Source organism: Orcinus orca, chromosome 7, assembly GCF_937001465.1.
Source record: "Orcinus orca chromosome 7, mOrcOrc1.1, whole genome shotgun sequence".
Taxonomy (NCBI): Eukaryota; Metazoa; Chordata; class Mammalia; order Artiodactyla; family Delphinidae; genus Orcinus; species Orcinus orca.
Genome location: NC_064565.1, coordinates 101,022,210 through 101,035,725, shown reverse-complemented (window position 1 = coordinate 101,035,725; position 13,516 = coordinate 101,022,210). Strand labels below are relative to the sequence as shown.

At 53.4% G+C, this 13,516-nt stretch overlaps 1 protein-coding gene across 11 annotated transcripts in view; it reads left to right on the top strand.

Annotated features, from left to right (window-relative positions):
- Positions 1 to 13,516, top strand: part of TNS1 (tensin 1) — a 202,312-nt gene that overhangs the window by 180,058 nt on the left and 8,738 nt on the right. For 9 of the 11 annotated variants that reach the window (XM_049712747.1, XM_049712750.1, XM_049712751.1 and 6 more), the window contains 9 exons: positions 114 to 312; positions 3,703 to 4,769; positions 7,508 to 7,594; positions 8,314 to 8,445; positions 8,854 to 8,946; positions 9,891 to 9,968; positions 11,792 to 11,863; positions 12,116 to 12,284; positions 13,275 to 13,343. In XM_049712747.1, the coding sequence (XP_049568704.1) occupies positions 114 to 312; positions 3,703 to 4,769; positions 7,508 to 7,594; positions 8,314 to 8,445; positions 8,854 to 8,946; positions 9,891 to 9,968; positions 11,792 to 11,863; positions 12,116 to 12,284; positions 13,275 to 13,343 (1,966 nt within the window). The remainder of the gene's footprint in view (positions 1 to 113; positions 313 to 3,702; positions 4,770 to 7,507; positions 7,595 to 8,313; positions 8,446 to 8,853; positions 8,947 to 9,890; positions 9,969 to 11,791; positions 11,864 to 12,115; positions 12,285 to 13,274; positions 13,344 to 13,516) is intronic. The other 2 variants (XM_049712754.1, XM_049712755.1) reach the window with 2 other exon arrangements.

Genomic DNA, 13,516 nt, shown 5'->3' with positions numbered 1-13,516 from the left:
TTTTGGGGTTGTCCCCATAGGCCCTGGGGAAGGGGGCTCCCTGGAGGTTGGGTGGGGTCCGCACTGCACCCCTGTGGATCCAGACTCAGTCCCTGTCCCCTTGCCCCTTCCAGAGCCCCGGAGCTATGTGGAGTCGGTGGTGCGGACGGCAGTGGCTGGTCCCCGGACTCAGGATCCTGAGCCCAAGAGCTTTAGCGCCCCGGTTGCCCAGGCCTATGGCCGCGAGACACCCCTGAGGAACGGGACCCTGGGAGGCTCCTTTGTCTCCCCCAGCCCCCTTTCCACCAGCAGCCCCATCCTCAGCGCTGACAGGTAAGTGGGGAGGAAGATCCAGGCCTGGGACAGCACAGATGAGGTCTCTTGGACCTGTCTAGGGCGTGGACAGGCAGAAATCACATCCAGGTTGCTGCTCCTGGGAAACTAGCTCATCGGGGTGCATGGTGAGAGCATCCCCTGAGTGCCAGCTCCCCAGGGAGAGTATGAAGGTGAACCAGGCATAGTCTTTACCCCAGGTTTATTTATTTATTTTTTAAAGTTTTTTAAAAATAAATTTATTTATTTCATTTATTTATTTTTGGCTGTGTTGGGGTCTTCGTTGCTGCGTGAAGGCTTTCTCTAGTTGTGGTGAGCAGGGGCTACTCTTCGTTGCGGTGCGTGGGCTTCTCATTTTGGTGGCTTCTCTTGTGGCTGAGCACGGGCCCTAGGCATGTGGGCTTCGGTACTTGTGGCTCACGGGCTCTAGAGCGCAGGCTCAGTAGTTGTGGCGCAAGGGCTTAGTTGCTCCGCGACATGTGGGGTCTTCCCGGACCAGGGCTTGAACACGTGTCCCCTGCGTTGGCAAGTGGACTCTTAACCACTGCACCACCAGGGAAGCACTTTTTTTTAATTTAAAAATAATTTTTATTTTTATTTTTTGGCCACACCACGTGGCATGCGGGATCTTACTTCCCAACCAGGGATGGACCCTGTGCCCCATGCAGTGGAAATGTGGAGTCTTAACCACTGGACTGCCAGGGAAGTCCCCTTCCCCCAGGTTTAAAATTGAACACGAGTAATTACTATGTGGTGAGTGCTTCCTATGTGCCAGGCATTTTGCTAAGTGCTTTCTGTTTAAACCTCACAGCAATCCTATGAGGTAGGTACTATTATTATTCACACTTCTCAGAAGAGGAAACTGAGGCAGAGAGATATAAAGTAGCTTATTCAAGGTCCTACAGCTACATAATAGCAAAAATAGGATTCAAACCGAAGGTGTCTGGCTCCGAAACCCACATCTCTATCCTTCCCCACAGACCTGCGTTATGGTGCCTGACGGTCACGGGGTGAGAGTCAGATGTGCCCAGAGCAGATGTTTAAGCCACGAGCTCAGAGCGAGAGGCCGCTATTTCTGCCTTGGGATGCAGAGAGGGTCTCTGGGGGCTGAAAGTATTTGTGCTGAGGCCAGAAGGATGAGCAGGGGTTGAAAGGTGAAGGGGGAGGGAACGGCCCTTCCAGAAGGACAGCACGGCAAGGACAGAGCCGGGGGGTGTGGAGGTGTTGGGCGTGGCGGCCTCGGGCACGCAGCTGCTGGTGAGGGGTTGCTGTAGGGTGAGAGGAGGGATGTCTTGGCGGATGGCTGGCTGGCGTTCTGAGGCGGGTCAGACAGAAAGGGTAGCCTGAAATTTCCCAGAGAGTGAGGCTCCTGTGTTTGGGGTGCAGTGAGAAGCTGCTTGACTGGGGGTGGTGGTGAGGCTTTATGATGGAGAGACAGGGAAGACAACATAGGAGAGGGACCCTGAGAGGAGCCTAGGCAGGGCAAAGGGTGCCAGGCGGGGAGGGGGCCCCAGAGAGCCTGCCTGGAGGCTGGAACTCGCCTCCAGGAGGGGAGCCTGCCCCTACCATCCCTTCCCATGTCCACTGCCCTTCTCAGCCCGGGACCCCACGGGGCCCGGTCACTGTCCAGCCACCTCTTCACAATTCTGCATGTGGAGGGGTGTGCCAAGCTTGCGGTGTACCTGCACTGGTCCAGCGTAATGCACCCCTCCTGGGTCGGGGCGGGGGGCGTGGGTGAGCAGAGGCACTTTTCTTCTGGAGGCTAAGAATTTGAAACCTCAAGCCAAGCACACACACCCCAGTCCACCTTACCCCTCCCCAGCCTCCTGATGCCTCCATTTTTGGAAAGGTCTGCCTCTGGGCAGAAGCTGCATTCTTCTTTTAGGGGAAAGGAGATTTTCCTCACCTCTCCAGCCACCCTTGCTGATATTCAGGGAGTGCTGACATTAGGAAGTTTTCACTGTTTCTCACTCCTCAAATTCCTCCTGCAGTAGGCCTCAGGAAGCCAGCTTCCCCTCCAGAACTCCATTTCCATGTCCCCAGCCCCCCCTGTGCAGCCTGACCTATCCCCCCATTCCTCAGAATCCAGGTTATTCTGTACCGAAGTGGTGTTCCACTTTGGCCCCTTCTGGGATGTGAGGTAGACTCTGTCCTGGCCTGGCCCCTGCCCTTCTCCCTGCCCTTGGCTCGTGCCTAGCCCTCCCACCTCACATCACCCAGGGGACCTGAGCTTATCCAACCTGGCCCAGGGTGTGGCCGGCCAGCCTCCAGACTCCTTCCAGTCTGCGGCTCCAGGCTTTGGAGCATCCTCTTATGTAAGGACCTTCCCCACCCCCCTGCCCCAGGGGCTGCTGGTGCAGAATTTGCCTGCTACCTCCCTGCAGCTGCTGCTTATGCGTGGTCTCTGTCAACCTTTGTCTCTCCTGCCATATCATCGAGGAATAGAAGTTTGGGTCTGGAAGGAATCAGAGTCATCTAACCTATTTCCCTCATTTTACACGTGGGAAAACTTTTAACAAGCAGAATCCAGGTTTCCCAACTCCCAGGCCATGGACTTGTATCAATACTTAACTTTAGAGGAGAACCTTTGACTGTGGCCATTCCCCCGGATACAGTGCCCTCTGAACTGACTTTTATCAGTCTTAGAATTGAGAGCGACCTCTGAGCTCATCTCATGTAACCTCCCAATGGAGGAAATTTCCTCCACAGCATTTGGGTCAAGAGGTTGGTCAGTCTCTGCTTAAATGCTCCTAATGATGGGAGCCTCATTACCATGTAAAGCGGCCTGCTCCATTGGTGGCCAGATCCAGTGGCTAGAATGCAGATCTTATAATGAGCTGAAATCTCCTGTGAGATTTCTTCATCTTTGCTGTTTTGGAGCTACCCAGGAATGGATGCCCAGTTACACTCTCAGTGTTTAAAGATGCTGATAGCACACCTGGGGAAACTGAGTCAAGGTAGGATACTTCCAGTAGGAACAGGATCCAAGTGGTCTAACCCCCTCTCCAGTGTTCAGTTTCTGTGATGCTGGAGGGGGCAACAGGACAGCCACCTTCAGTTTCGATAGGAGAGATCTCGCTCTGACCTGTGGTTGAGCAGTCAGGGTGGTGCTTGAGGATACATGGGCTTTGGAGTTAGACACAGCTGAGTTGAAATCCTGGTCTATTATGAGCTGTGTGGGTGTGAGCCTATTGCTTAACCTCTCTGAGCCTCAGTTTTCTCTTCTGATGTCTGTAGGGTGACATATCAAAGCCCTAACTTTCCTGTGCATGTGAGGGGAGCTTTTATTGTCATTATTAGTGGTTGGAGGGAGGGCTGAGGGTTCACTGAAAGCCTGTCCTTCACTAAATGCCATTTGGTGACATCTTGACCTGCCCCGTCTCTCTCTAGCACTTCAGTGGGGAGTTTCCCATCAGGGGAGAGCAGCGACCAGGGCCCGCGGACACCCACCCAGCCTCTGCTGGATTCTGGCTTCCGCTCTGGCAGCCTGGGCCAGCCCAGCCCTTCGGCTCAGAGAAGCTACCAGAGCTCTTCTCCTCTCCCGACTGCGGGCAGCATCTACAGCAGCCCCGACTACTCACTTCAGCCGTTCAGCTCCCTGGAAAGCCAGGCCCGGTCTCAGTTCGGTGTGGCGGGTGTCCACATGGTACCTGGGAGCCCTCAGGCACGGCACAGGACAGTGGGCACCAACACTCCCTCTAGTCCTGGCTTTGTCCGCCGGGCCGTGAATCCCGCCATGGCTGCCCCCAGCAGCCCCAGTTTGACCCACCGCCAGGTGATGGATCCACCCGGAACTGGTTTCCATGGTAACACGGTCTCCAGCCCCCAGAGCAGTGCAGCAACCACTCCGGGAAGCCCCAGCCTGGGTCGGCACCCTGGGGCCCACCAGGTTTCAAGCCTCCATGGCAATGTGGCCACCACTCCAGGGAGCCCCAGCCTGGGCCGGCACCCTGGGGCCCACCAAGGCAACCTGGCCTCCAGTCTCCATGGCAACACAGTAGCCAGCCCCGGAAGCCCCAGCCTGGGCCGTCACCTGGGAGGGTCTGGATCTGTGGTTTCCGGCAGCCCCAGCTTGGACCAGCAGGTGGCCTATGGTGGCTACTCCACGCCTGAGGACCGGAGACCCACGTTGTCCCGACAGAGCAGCGCCTCGGGCTACCAGGCCCCTTCCACGCCCTCCTTTCCTGTGTCCCCTGCCTACTACCCCGGCCTGAGCAACCCCGCCGCCTCCCCCTCGCCAGATTCAGCAGCCTTCCGGCAAGGGAGCCCGACCCCGGCCTTGCCAGAGAAGAGGAGGATGTCCATGGGAGACCGAGCGGGCAGCCTCCCCAACTATGCCACCGTCAACGGGAAGGTGTCCTCCTCGCCTGTCGCCAGCGGCATGTCCAGTCCCAGCGGGGGCAGCGCCGTCTCCTTCTCCCACACTCTGCCCGACTTCTCCAAGTACTCCATGCCAGGTGCGCCCTCCTTCCATGTCATCTCTCCCGCTGACAGATGAAGCCCAGCAGTTAGTTAGGGTATCTGTGCTAGTCTCTGTTCTGACATCTCCTTGGCGGACTGAAGCCCAGCAGTTAGGGTACCTGTGCTAGTCTCTGTTCTGACATCTCCTTGGCAGACACAACCTCGGGTGGATCACCAACTTCTGGGCCTCAGACGCCTTCCCTGTGTAATGGGAGTTGGAGCCGTGGTCGTGGCAGCCTTACCTGTGTAATGGGAGTTGGAGCTGTGGTCGTGGCAGCCTTACCTGTGTAATGGGAGTTGGAGCTGTGGTCGCGGCAGCAGTGGGGGCAGGGATGAGGAGGTAGATGCGATGATGGCACTGCTGTTACAATGATCTTCACCATCATCGTAGCCACCACCACTTGTTGAGCACATGCTCTGTGCCAGGCTCTGAGCCAAGGACTATCTCATCAGTCCTCACGGCCACCTGGCAAAGTGGGTATGATTTTGCCCAATTTGCACATTACTTTTCCAGCCCACAGCACGGTTCCCACCTTTTGATCCCCACTTTGCGCACATCACTAGTAATAGATCTGGCAGCCGGAGCGATATGGCACAAGGCCGAGGGTTAAGCATTTTTACTGGAGTCTAGTTTCTACCAACCCGGCTTCACTGAAGCCCACGCAGTCTTGCACACTGAATTCTTCTCTCATCGTCAGAACTGGGCATCTTTTGCCTCCACTTCGAGGGCTCATTTTCTAAACAAAAAGGTCAGGGTGTCAGCTGATCTGCAGCTTCTCAGCCAGATCTCCAACCTGACTATGTACAGAGCAGCCCTGGAGCCCTGGGACATTCAAGGAAGATTTAGAATGCTGCAGGCAGCCTGGGATGGGCCCCAGCTGCCCAGATTCTCAGTATCACTCCCAGGTCCTGCCCTGAGCCTGCCAAACGACACTGCACACCCCTGCTTCCTGCTGCTCGCCAGAGACATCTGGTTCCCAGCCCCAGTTCTTGGAGGATGCAGAACTTCTAGTAGTTGGGACATTTCCTGTTTCCCACCATCTTCCTTGCTTAAAATAGCCATGGGAGTCAACACAGGAAGGCACATGGGGCTGTAGCCACCTCTGACAGCTCGTTAGACAGGCCCCAGCAGCCCCAGGGCCTGGGGCTTTGGAGCCGAGAGAGGCAGCTTGCACAGTTGTACAGCCCAGCTGCCTAGCCCAGAGGCCCTGCTAAGTGCACAGCTGCCAGGAAAAGGAGCTGACCTACCCCATCTCCGTCCTCCAGAAACAGATCCCAGAAGCCTAGCAGAGTGTAAATGACAAGTTGAAATTGACTAAGCACCCGACACACAGCCTAACAACATCTCTGGTCTGTGCCCTGAACTTCACAGCACCGTGAGCACAGGCTCCTCTGTTCCAGCCTCTCACTGACGAAAGGAGTGGAAACATGCAGATTTGGAATATTCTTTTTCACCCTTCTCCCCCATCGTCCCTTTGTTTTCTTTGGTGCCAGAAGATGAAGGAAGAGGTTGGAGAGTGAGACCCACATGTCCTAATACCCAGACAGGAAGATATGGTGTAGCTGGCACCAAACTGGTTGCTGCATCTTCTTACCTGGGAAGGTCTTACAAAAGCCTTTCTGTGGACCATCTGTGTGACTTGGGCAAGTTGCTCTCCCTCTCTGAACCTCACATTCCTCACTTGTAAAGTAATAGGTTGGATAAGGTGCTCTCTGAGCTCCTCCAGAACCTAACATTCTATGAAAGCATCCCTAGTCTGCAGAGGGTCTGGGATGGGGATGTCTGCCAGAGAAGTGGGGTCTGTGACACTCAGATGGCCTCTTAATTCTAGGCCAACCCTTCTCCTATTTGTCCCAGGCAGGGCAGGAGCAATCTTTTTGCTCTACCTGAGGCAGAACCCGGGCTTTCCATATGGGAAGTGAGGCGGAGCTTGGGGAAAGTGGACAGAAATGTGTTTTTCTGCTCTCATCCTCAAGGTTGTTATGATAGAGTTGGGAAATTGAGCCCATGGAGAAAGGGACTAGCAGGTGGGAGGGAAACTTCGGGAAGGGTTTAGTCTGAATCTTCTAGAGAAAGGGGGAGATGGGATGGAGTAGGGCTCTCGCTGGCTTGGTGAGAATGCTGTTCAGTCTCTTCAACAGGAGGGCAGCACCGTGAGCCACGGTGGTTGTTGGAAGACAGGGGGAGGATGTGAAAGCAGGTCAAGGCCCCTCCCAGCAATGCTCTGATGATGTCTGAGCAGACCAGCTCTCTGTGTTAGTTTCCTAGGTCAGCCATAGCAAAGGACCACACACTAGGTGGCTTAAGACAACAGAAATTTATCCTCTCACAGTAGCTGAGGCTGGAAATCCCAAATCAAGGTATTGGCAGGACTGGTTCCTTCTGGAGACTCTGAGGGAGACTGTGTTCTAATCTCAGCTTCTCATGGTGGCTGGCAGTCTTGGGGTCCCTTGGCTTGAAGGTGCATCTTCCTAATCTCTGCCTCCATCTTCACATGACACTCTCCCCTTGTGTCTCCCTGTCCCTTTCCTTCTTTTTATAAGGACACCAGTCATATCGGATTGGGGTCCACTCTAATCCAGCACGACTGCATCTTATCTTGTTTACATCTGCAAAGACCCTATTTCCAAATAAGGTCCCATTCACAGGTACTGGGGGTTGATTCCAACATACCTTTTTGGGGGACAGAGATGGAGACTCATAACACCTTCTTTCCCTCTCCTTCTCCTTTAGACAACAGCCCTGAGACGCGGGCGAAAGTGAAATTTGTCCAGGACACTTCCAAGTATTGGTACAAGCCCGAGATCTCCAGAGAGCAGGGTAAGTGCTGGGTGGTGCTGAAGGTCCTGGGGTCCATCTGAGGCCACAGCTGGCGGCTGCCCACCTTGTCTTCCCTGGGCAAGGGACATAAGCAGACTCATTCCTCTTTGCAGTAGGTGGTGGTCACAGAGAGGAGCTGGGACCAAGGTTGGACAGGAAGAGGCACCTCCCCACAGTGAAGCGTTGGGCAGCAGAAGCAGTGGTTGTAGCTGTTTCCTTAAAAGCAGCAAAGTCTTGGTTTTCCAGGACAAAATGAAAGGCTGGCCGAGATACTGTGAAACCTTAGCTCTCCATCTGCATGATGTGGGAGATTGTTGCCCATTTTACAGAAAAATACATAGTTGGGATTGTGGGGATGGAGATGAGAGGCCTCAGCCCCTAGGGGAAGTCTGTGTGGATGTAGGGCAGGGTGACCTCCAGCCAGGGGTCAGAGCCGGACAGTTTTCTTGGAACGACCCCATCTATTCGTTTACTCACTGTATGGGCTGCTTTTGTGCTGTGATGGCAACGATGAGTAGTGCCTGCAAAGCCTGAAATATTTACTGTCTGGCTATTTATAGAAAAACTTTGCTGACTCTAGTGTAGGAGGACCCTTAGGAGTGTTTACATTTTAACTTTAAGGACTCTCATCTCACCTGAGAAAGAAAGAGGTTCAAGACCTGATGAGACTTAAGCCAGTGCATCAGTTTCTCATTTCCCCTTCTCTCCTCCCGATTCAGCCATAGCCCTCCTTAAGGACCAGGAGCCAGGGGCTTTCATCATCCGAGACAGCCACTCCTTCCGAGGAGCCTATGGGCTGGCCATGAAGGTGTCTTCGCCCCCTCCGACCATCATGCAGCAGAATAAAAAAGGTAACACCAGCTTGTCCACTGGGGCCTCAGGACTAGGTGGTCCCTACAGTCTCTTTAGGTCCTGAGCTGCCAGAGGACGAGGGGTGGCTATGTGGGGTGGGCAGGTCTCTTAATTCTCATGGGAGCTGGTCCCTTCTAATCAGACGCTTCAGAAGAGCAGGTCTTGGGCTTGGTGATGATTGAGGTCAGAGAACAGGGAAGCAAGATGACTGGGACCCTGTGATTGAGTTTCCTTGAGGGGTGGGCTAGCAGTGGTGGTCTCTCCATCCCAGGGCTCTGGCCGTGTTATCGCTGTGACCCTTTCTCCATCACAGCCCAGCACACTGGAGAAGTTGGAAGTAGTGCTGGGAGGTGGCGGAAGGACACCGTGGGCAGTGACGCATCCACGTTTCTTTCTCTTCGTCCCAGGGGACATGACCCATGAGCTCGTGAGGCATTTCCTGATAGAGACGAGCCCCAGAGGAGTCAAGCTCAAGGGCTGCCCCAACGAGCCAAACTTCGGTGAGCTGTCCCCGCCTCCGTCCCCACGGTCTCAGGCCTGTCCCAGGCTCCCCGCTGCAGCGTCTGCCCGTCACCCTTGTCATAGACGCAGCAGAGAAATGCACGGCGACTCCCTTCCTCTGTGCTGTGGCGCCTTCACTCTGCCAGATTTCTTTCTGTATTTGTCCTACCCCGCGGAAACTTGTTATCATTACCACTGGAGTAACAACTATAACAACAGTTGCCTTTATCCACTACCTACTATGTAGGTACCTTATATCACTTAGTAGGTACCTTATATCACTTCTGGTCTCCCGACCATCCTGCGTGGTAGGTGTCATCGTCCCATTTTACACACGAGGGAACTGAGATTTATCCAGGGACACACAGCTAATAAGTTACTGAGTGGGGATTTGATCCCATCATCCTCTGACACTTCTGCTGCACTCTCCTGAGTGGAGCCCTGGCAGCTGGAGGGACTTAGGAGAGATGCTGAGAGTAACTTTCGATAAAGAAAAGTTGTGGGGGGCTTCCCTGGTGGCGCAGTGGTTGAGAGTCCGCCTGCCGATGCAGGGGATGCAGGTTCGTGCCCCGGTCCAGGAAGATCCCATGTGCCGCGGAGCGGCTGGGCCCATGAGCCATGGCCGCTAAGCCTGCGCGTCCAGAGCCTGTGCTCCGCAACAGGAGAGGCCACAGCAGTGAGAGGCCCGCGTACCGCAAAAAAAAAAAAAGAAAAGGAAAAGTTGTGGGGCAACCGTCTGACGGCTAGAGTGAGCCTTTAGAGTTTTCTCCCTTGGATCTTGCTGTCAAAGAGGGAATGAATTTTCAGTTTTGTGGAGGGGATGAGGGAGAGGTAAGAACGAACCTAAAGATTATGGACAGTGGGATGGGGTGGGTGTGCTTCCTCAGTGCCCCCGACGTGCTCCCAGTAACGCTGCCTCTGCCGGCTGTCTCCCTCCCTGCAGGATCTCTGTCTGCCCTGGTCTACCAGCACTCCATCATCCCGCTGGCTCTGCCCTGTAAGCTGGTCATTCCAAACCGAGGTAGGAACCTGAGACTCCTCGCCCTCCAAGCGCACCCTTGTGCTGGCCTCCTTCACGTCTCTGCCCAGCCAGCTGCTTCAGAACATGTGCCAGGCTTGGAGGAAACGGGTCATGTTGCCAATCTTGGGAAACTCAAAACCACTCTCCTCTTTATTTTTTCTAATAAAAAAGAAGGGAAAGTTCATTAAAAATCTTAATTCCAGAAACACACATAATTGACTTGCCAGATTGTTCCAGAGAAAATTCTCTGGAGGCTTTAAGAATTCATACTTGAATCCTGAGAATTACGACTCATCCCAGGGGAGGAAATAGAAGCAGGAGACAGCCATGGGGAGGACCGTGTCCGGAGGGTGAGATGGGCATCAGTGGGCAGGGCCGAGGGAGGGGGGAGGGAAAGGCAGAGGTAGGTCATGGGGCATCCAGGTGTGGGAGGGCGGTCTGAATGGAGAGGAGAGAGCACACTCAAGGGACCTCTTAGGGATCCACATGGCGTGGGAAGGAGACAGGAAGCCCAAGATGTCCCTGGAGTTTCTAGTCTGCATGGCTGAGAGGGTGTTCCCTCGCTGAGGGGACATCGAGCTAATGGGAGGAGCAAGCCCTCTTTTGATTGTGGGAAGTACAAATAGAATTCAAGGGCTTTAGGACGTATAGGGCGAGAATTTGAGTGAGACACTGCGGCTGGCAAAAGAGATTTTAGCTCCTCTTAGAGAGATGTCCCAGCCTCGGAGGAAGGCGGATGGACACCCCAAACCTTTCGACAGCACAGGCTTCCATTATGTAGCCCCAGATACACGGGGCTCCCGCGAGGGGAGGGGAATATGCCTGGCCCTGAACTTGAGGTCTAGGAACTGGTAACTGGGGTGCCTTCTCCCCATGCTCTCTGTCCACTAATAGGATATTCGGAATTGTGTCCGGGACTTGCTTTCAGTCTCTCTTGGAGGTCCTGGGGTTATGTCCATAATTAAAACCTCCAATATTATTTGGCAATATCTATGTATCCAATTCGATTCATTGAATTATTAATGATAATTGACCACTATTATCAACTTAAAAGTTCAAATACTATGTCAATAGCCCTATTAACCACATGATTTAGACACTAATTAAATTATATTTCTAAGGAATTTAGCAAAGTAATTTAATAATTATAACACTGCTCTTTATTTACATTGTATAAACCAGTGGTTCTCACAGTACGGTCCCCAGACCAGCAGCATCAGCACCCCTGGGAACTTGTTCAAAATGTAGCTATTCTCAAGCCCCCCCAATCAGAAGCTTTAGTGTGGTGCCCAGAAATCTGTGTTTTAACAAGCCTGCACACCAACGTCTGAGAAATGCTGGTATAAACAATACTCAGTTCTTATTAATATTGAAATTGTAGTTGTGCTGCATTGTGGTTTAATGAGTTGGGCATTTACTGATCTACACATAAGATACGTCCATGCAGAACAACCATACCAGTTGCCACTTGAAGGCTTGCTTTATGTCAACGACTAGACTAACACTGTACACGGAACATCTCAAAAACCCAGGGAAGTGGGCGCTCTCATCATCACCTCCGTTTTATACATACTTGGCAAGTGACTGGGTGAGCATCTGAACCCTGCTCTGTTGGACTCCACAGCTCCCAACCAGTGTGCTGAATACTTAGAGCAATCACTGGACATTCAAACTGGACACACGTGCTGACTGCCAGGGCTTATTATGAGAAGCGGTATCCGTTGCACAAAGTATTTGCAGAGCTAGCCTGAGGCCCAGCCAACCTTGTGCTTCTTTCCAGCTCTGCAGTTTTAATTACCAGCTGAATTAAATTTTTGTCTCAGACCCCACAGATGAATCAAAAGATAGCTCGGGCCCTGCCAACTCAACCACTGACCTGCTGAAGCAAGGGGCAGGTGAGTGGCCACCCCAGACGGGATCCCTGCCCAGGCCTTTCCTCCCCCGGGCCCTGTACCCTCCTGCAGGTGCAGGCTGGATATCTCTCCCAGACCCAGATGTCTCTGGGCAGACCACATTTCTGTGTGCAGATGCCTCGGCCCAAGGCTGGCCTGAAATTCATCTGCTCTCTTCTTCCCGAAGAGAGGACCTGGGGATGGTTCCCACCCACTTCGGCCCCCATGACACCTCCTTGGGTGGGTTTCTTCCAGCCTGCAACGTGCTCTTCATAAACTCTGTGGACATGGAGTCACTCACTGGGCCACAGGCCATCTCCAAAGCCACTTCTGAGACACTGGCTACTGACCCCACGCCGGCTGCCACCATCGTCCACTTCAAAGTTTCTGCCCAGGGAATCACACTGACTGACAACCAGAGAAAGTAAGATTCTTTTTTTTTTTTCCAAAGATGGTGTTTTTTTGTTTTCTTGTTTTTGTTTTTTATTAATTAATTAATTAATTTTTGGCTGCTTTGGGTCTTTGTTGCTGAGCGCGGGCTTTTCTTTTTAGTTGCGGTGAGCGGGGGCTACTCTTCGTTGCGGTGCGTGGGCTTCTCTTGTTGCCGAGCACAGGTTCTAGGCGCGCAGGCTTCAGTAGTTGTGACACGCGAGCTCAGTAGTTGTGGCTCGCGGGCTCAGTAGTTGTGGCTCGCGGGCTCTAGAGCGCAGGCTCAGTAGTTGTGGTGCACGGGCTTAGTTGCTCCGCGGCATGTGGGATCTTCCCGGACCAGGGATTGAACCCATGTCCCCTGCATTGGCAGGCGGATTCTTAACCACTGCGCCACCAGGGAAGCCCAGTAAGATTCTTCTAATTGCTTCTGTGTTGGGCTCCCCCCAGCCCTGTGACCCATCCATCCATCCACTTTCTCACCCACTCACCAATTGATCCATCCATTCCTGCCTCCATTCATCCCCCATTTATCTTCGCCCACCCATTTATCCCTTCACTAATTTGTCTCCCTCTATCCATCATCCATCCATCCATCCAGCCTTCCTTCCTTCCACAAATATGCCTGCACTTGTTATACAGCTGTAAATGCAACTGATAAAAGTCCCTGCTTTCTAGAGCAGAGGCCCTTCCTCTCACGCTCTCTCCCCAGCCCCTTTTCTTCCTCCTCCAGAGTTCCCCCGTTTCTCATTCCTCAATGCCAGTTTCTTCCTTCTTTTCCTAGCCTCTAGCATTTGAGACATGTTTCTATGAGACATCTCTCTGTCCCTATGCATGGCTTTATGTCCCCAAAGGGAGCAGCCCAGGCCATCGTGCTCAGAAGGGAAAGGCTGTGTCGACCTGTGACAGCCACAGGTGGTGGCCTGACCTGAAGGAGGCGTCACTTCAGCACTCATTCTCTGTTTATCTGATGTGTGTGCCACAGGCTCTTCTTCAGACGCCACTACCCCCTCAACACCATCACCTTCTGTGACCTGGATCCACAGGAGAGGAAGTAAGTCTCTTGTAGACACTTGCCTTCCCAGCCATCTTTCGAACGCTGAAGTCTGTGTGTATGCATGTATGTGTGTGTATGCACTCCTGTGTGTGTGTGTGTGTGTGTGTGTGTGTGTGCGCATTCTTGGCTCAATTTGAAGATCTGCCCATGCCTGTGGGACCGTGAGTAGC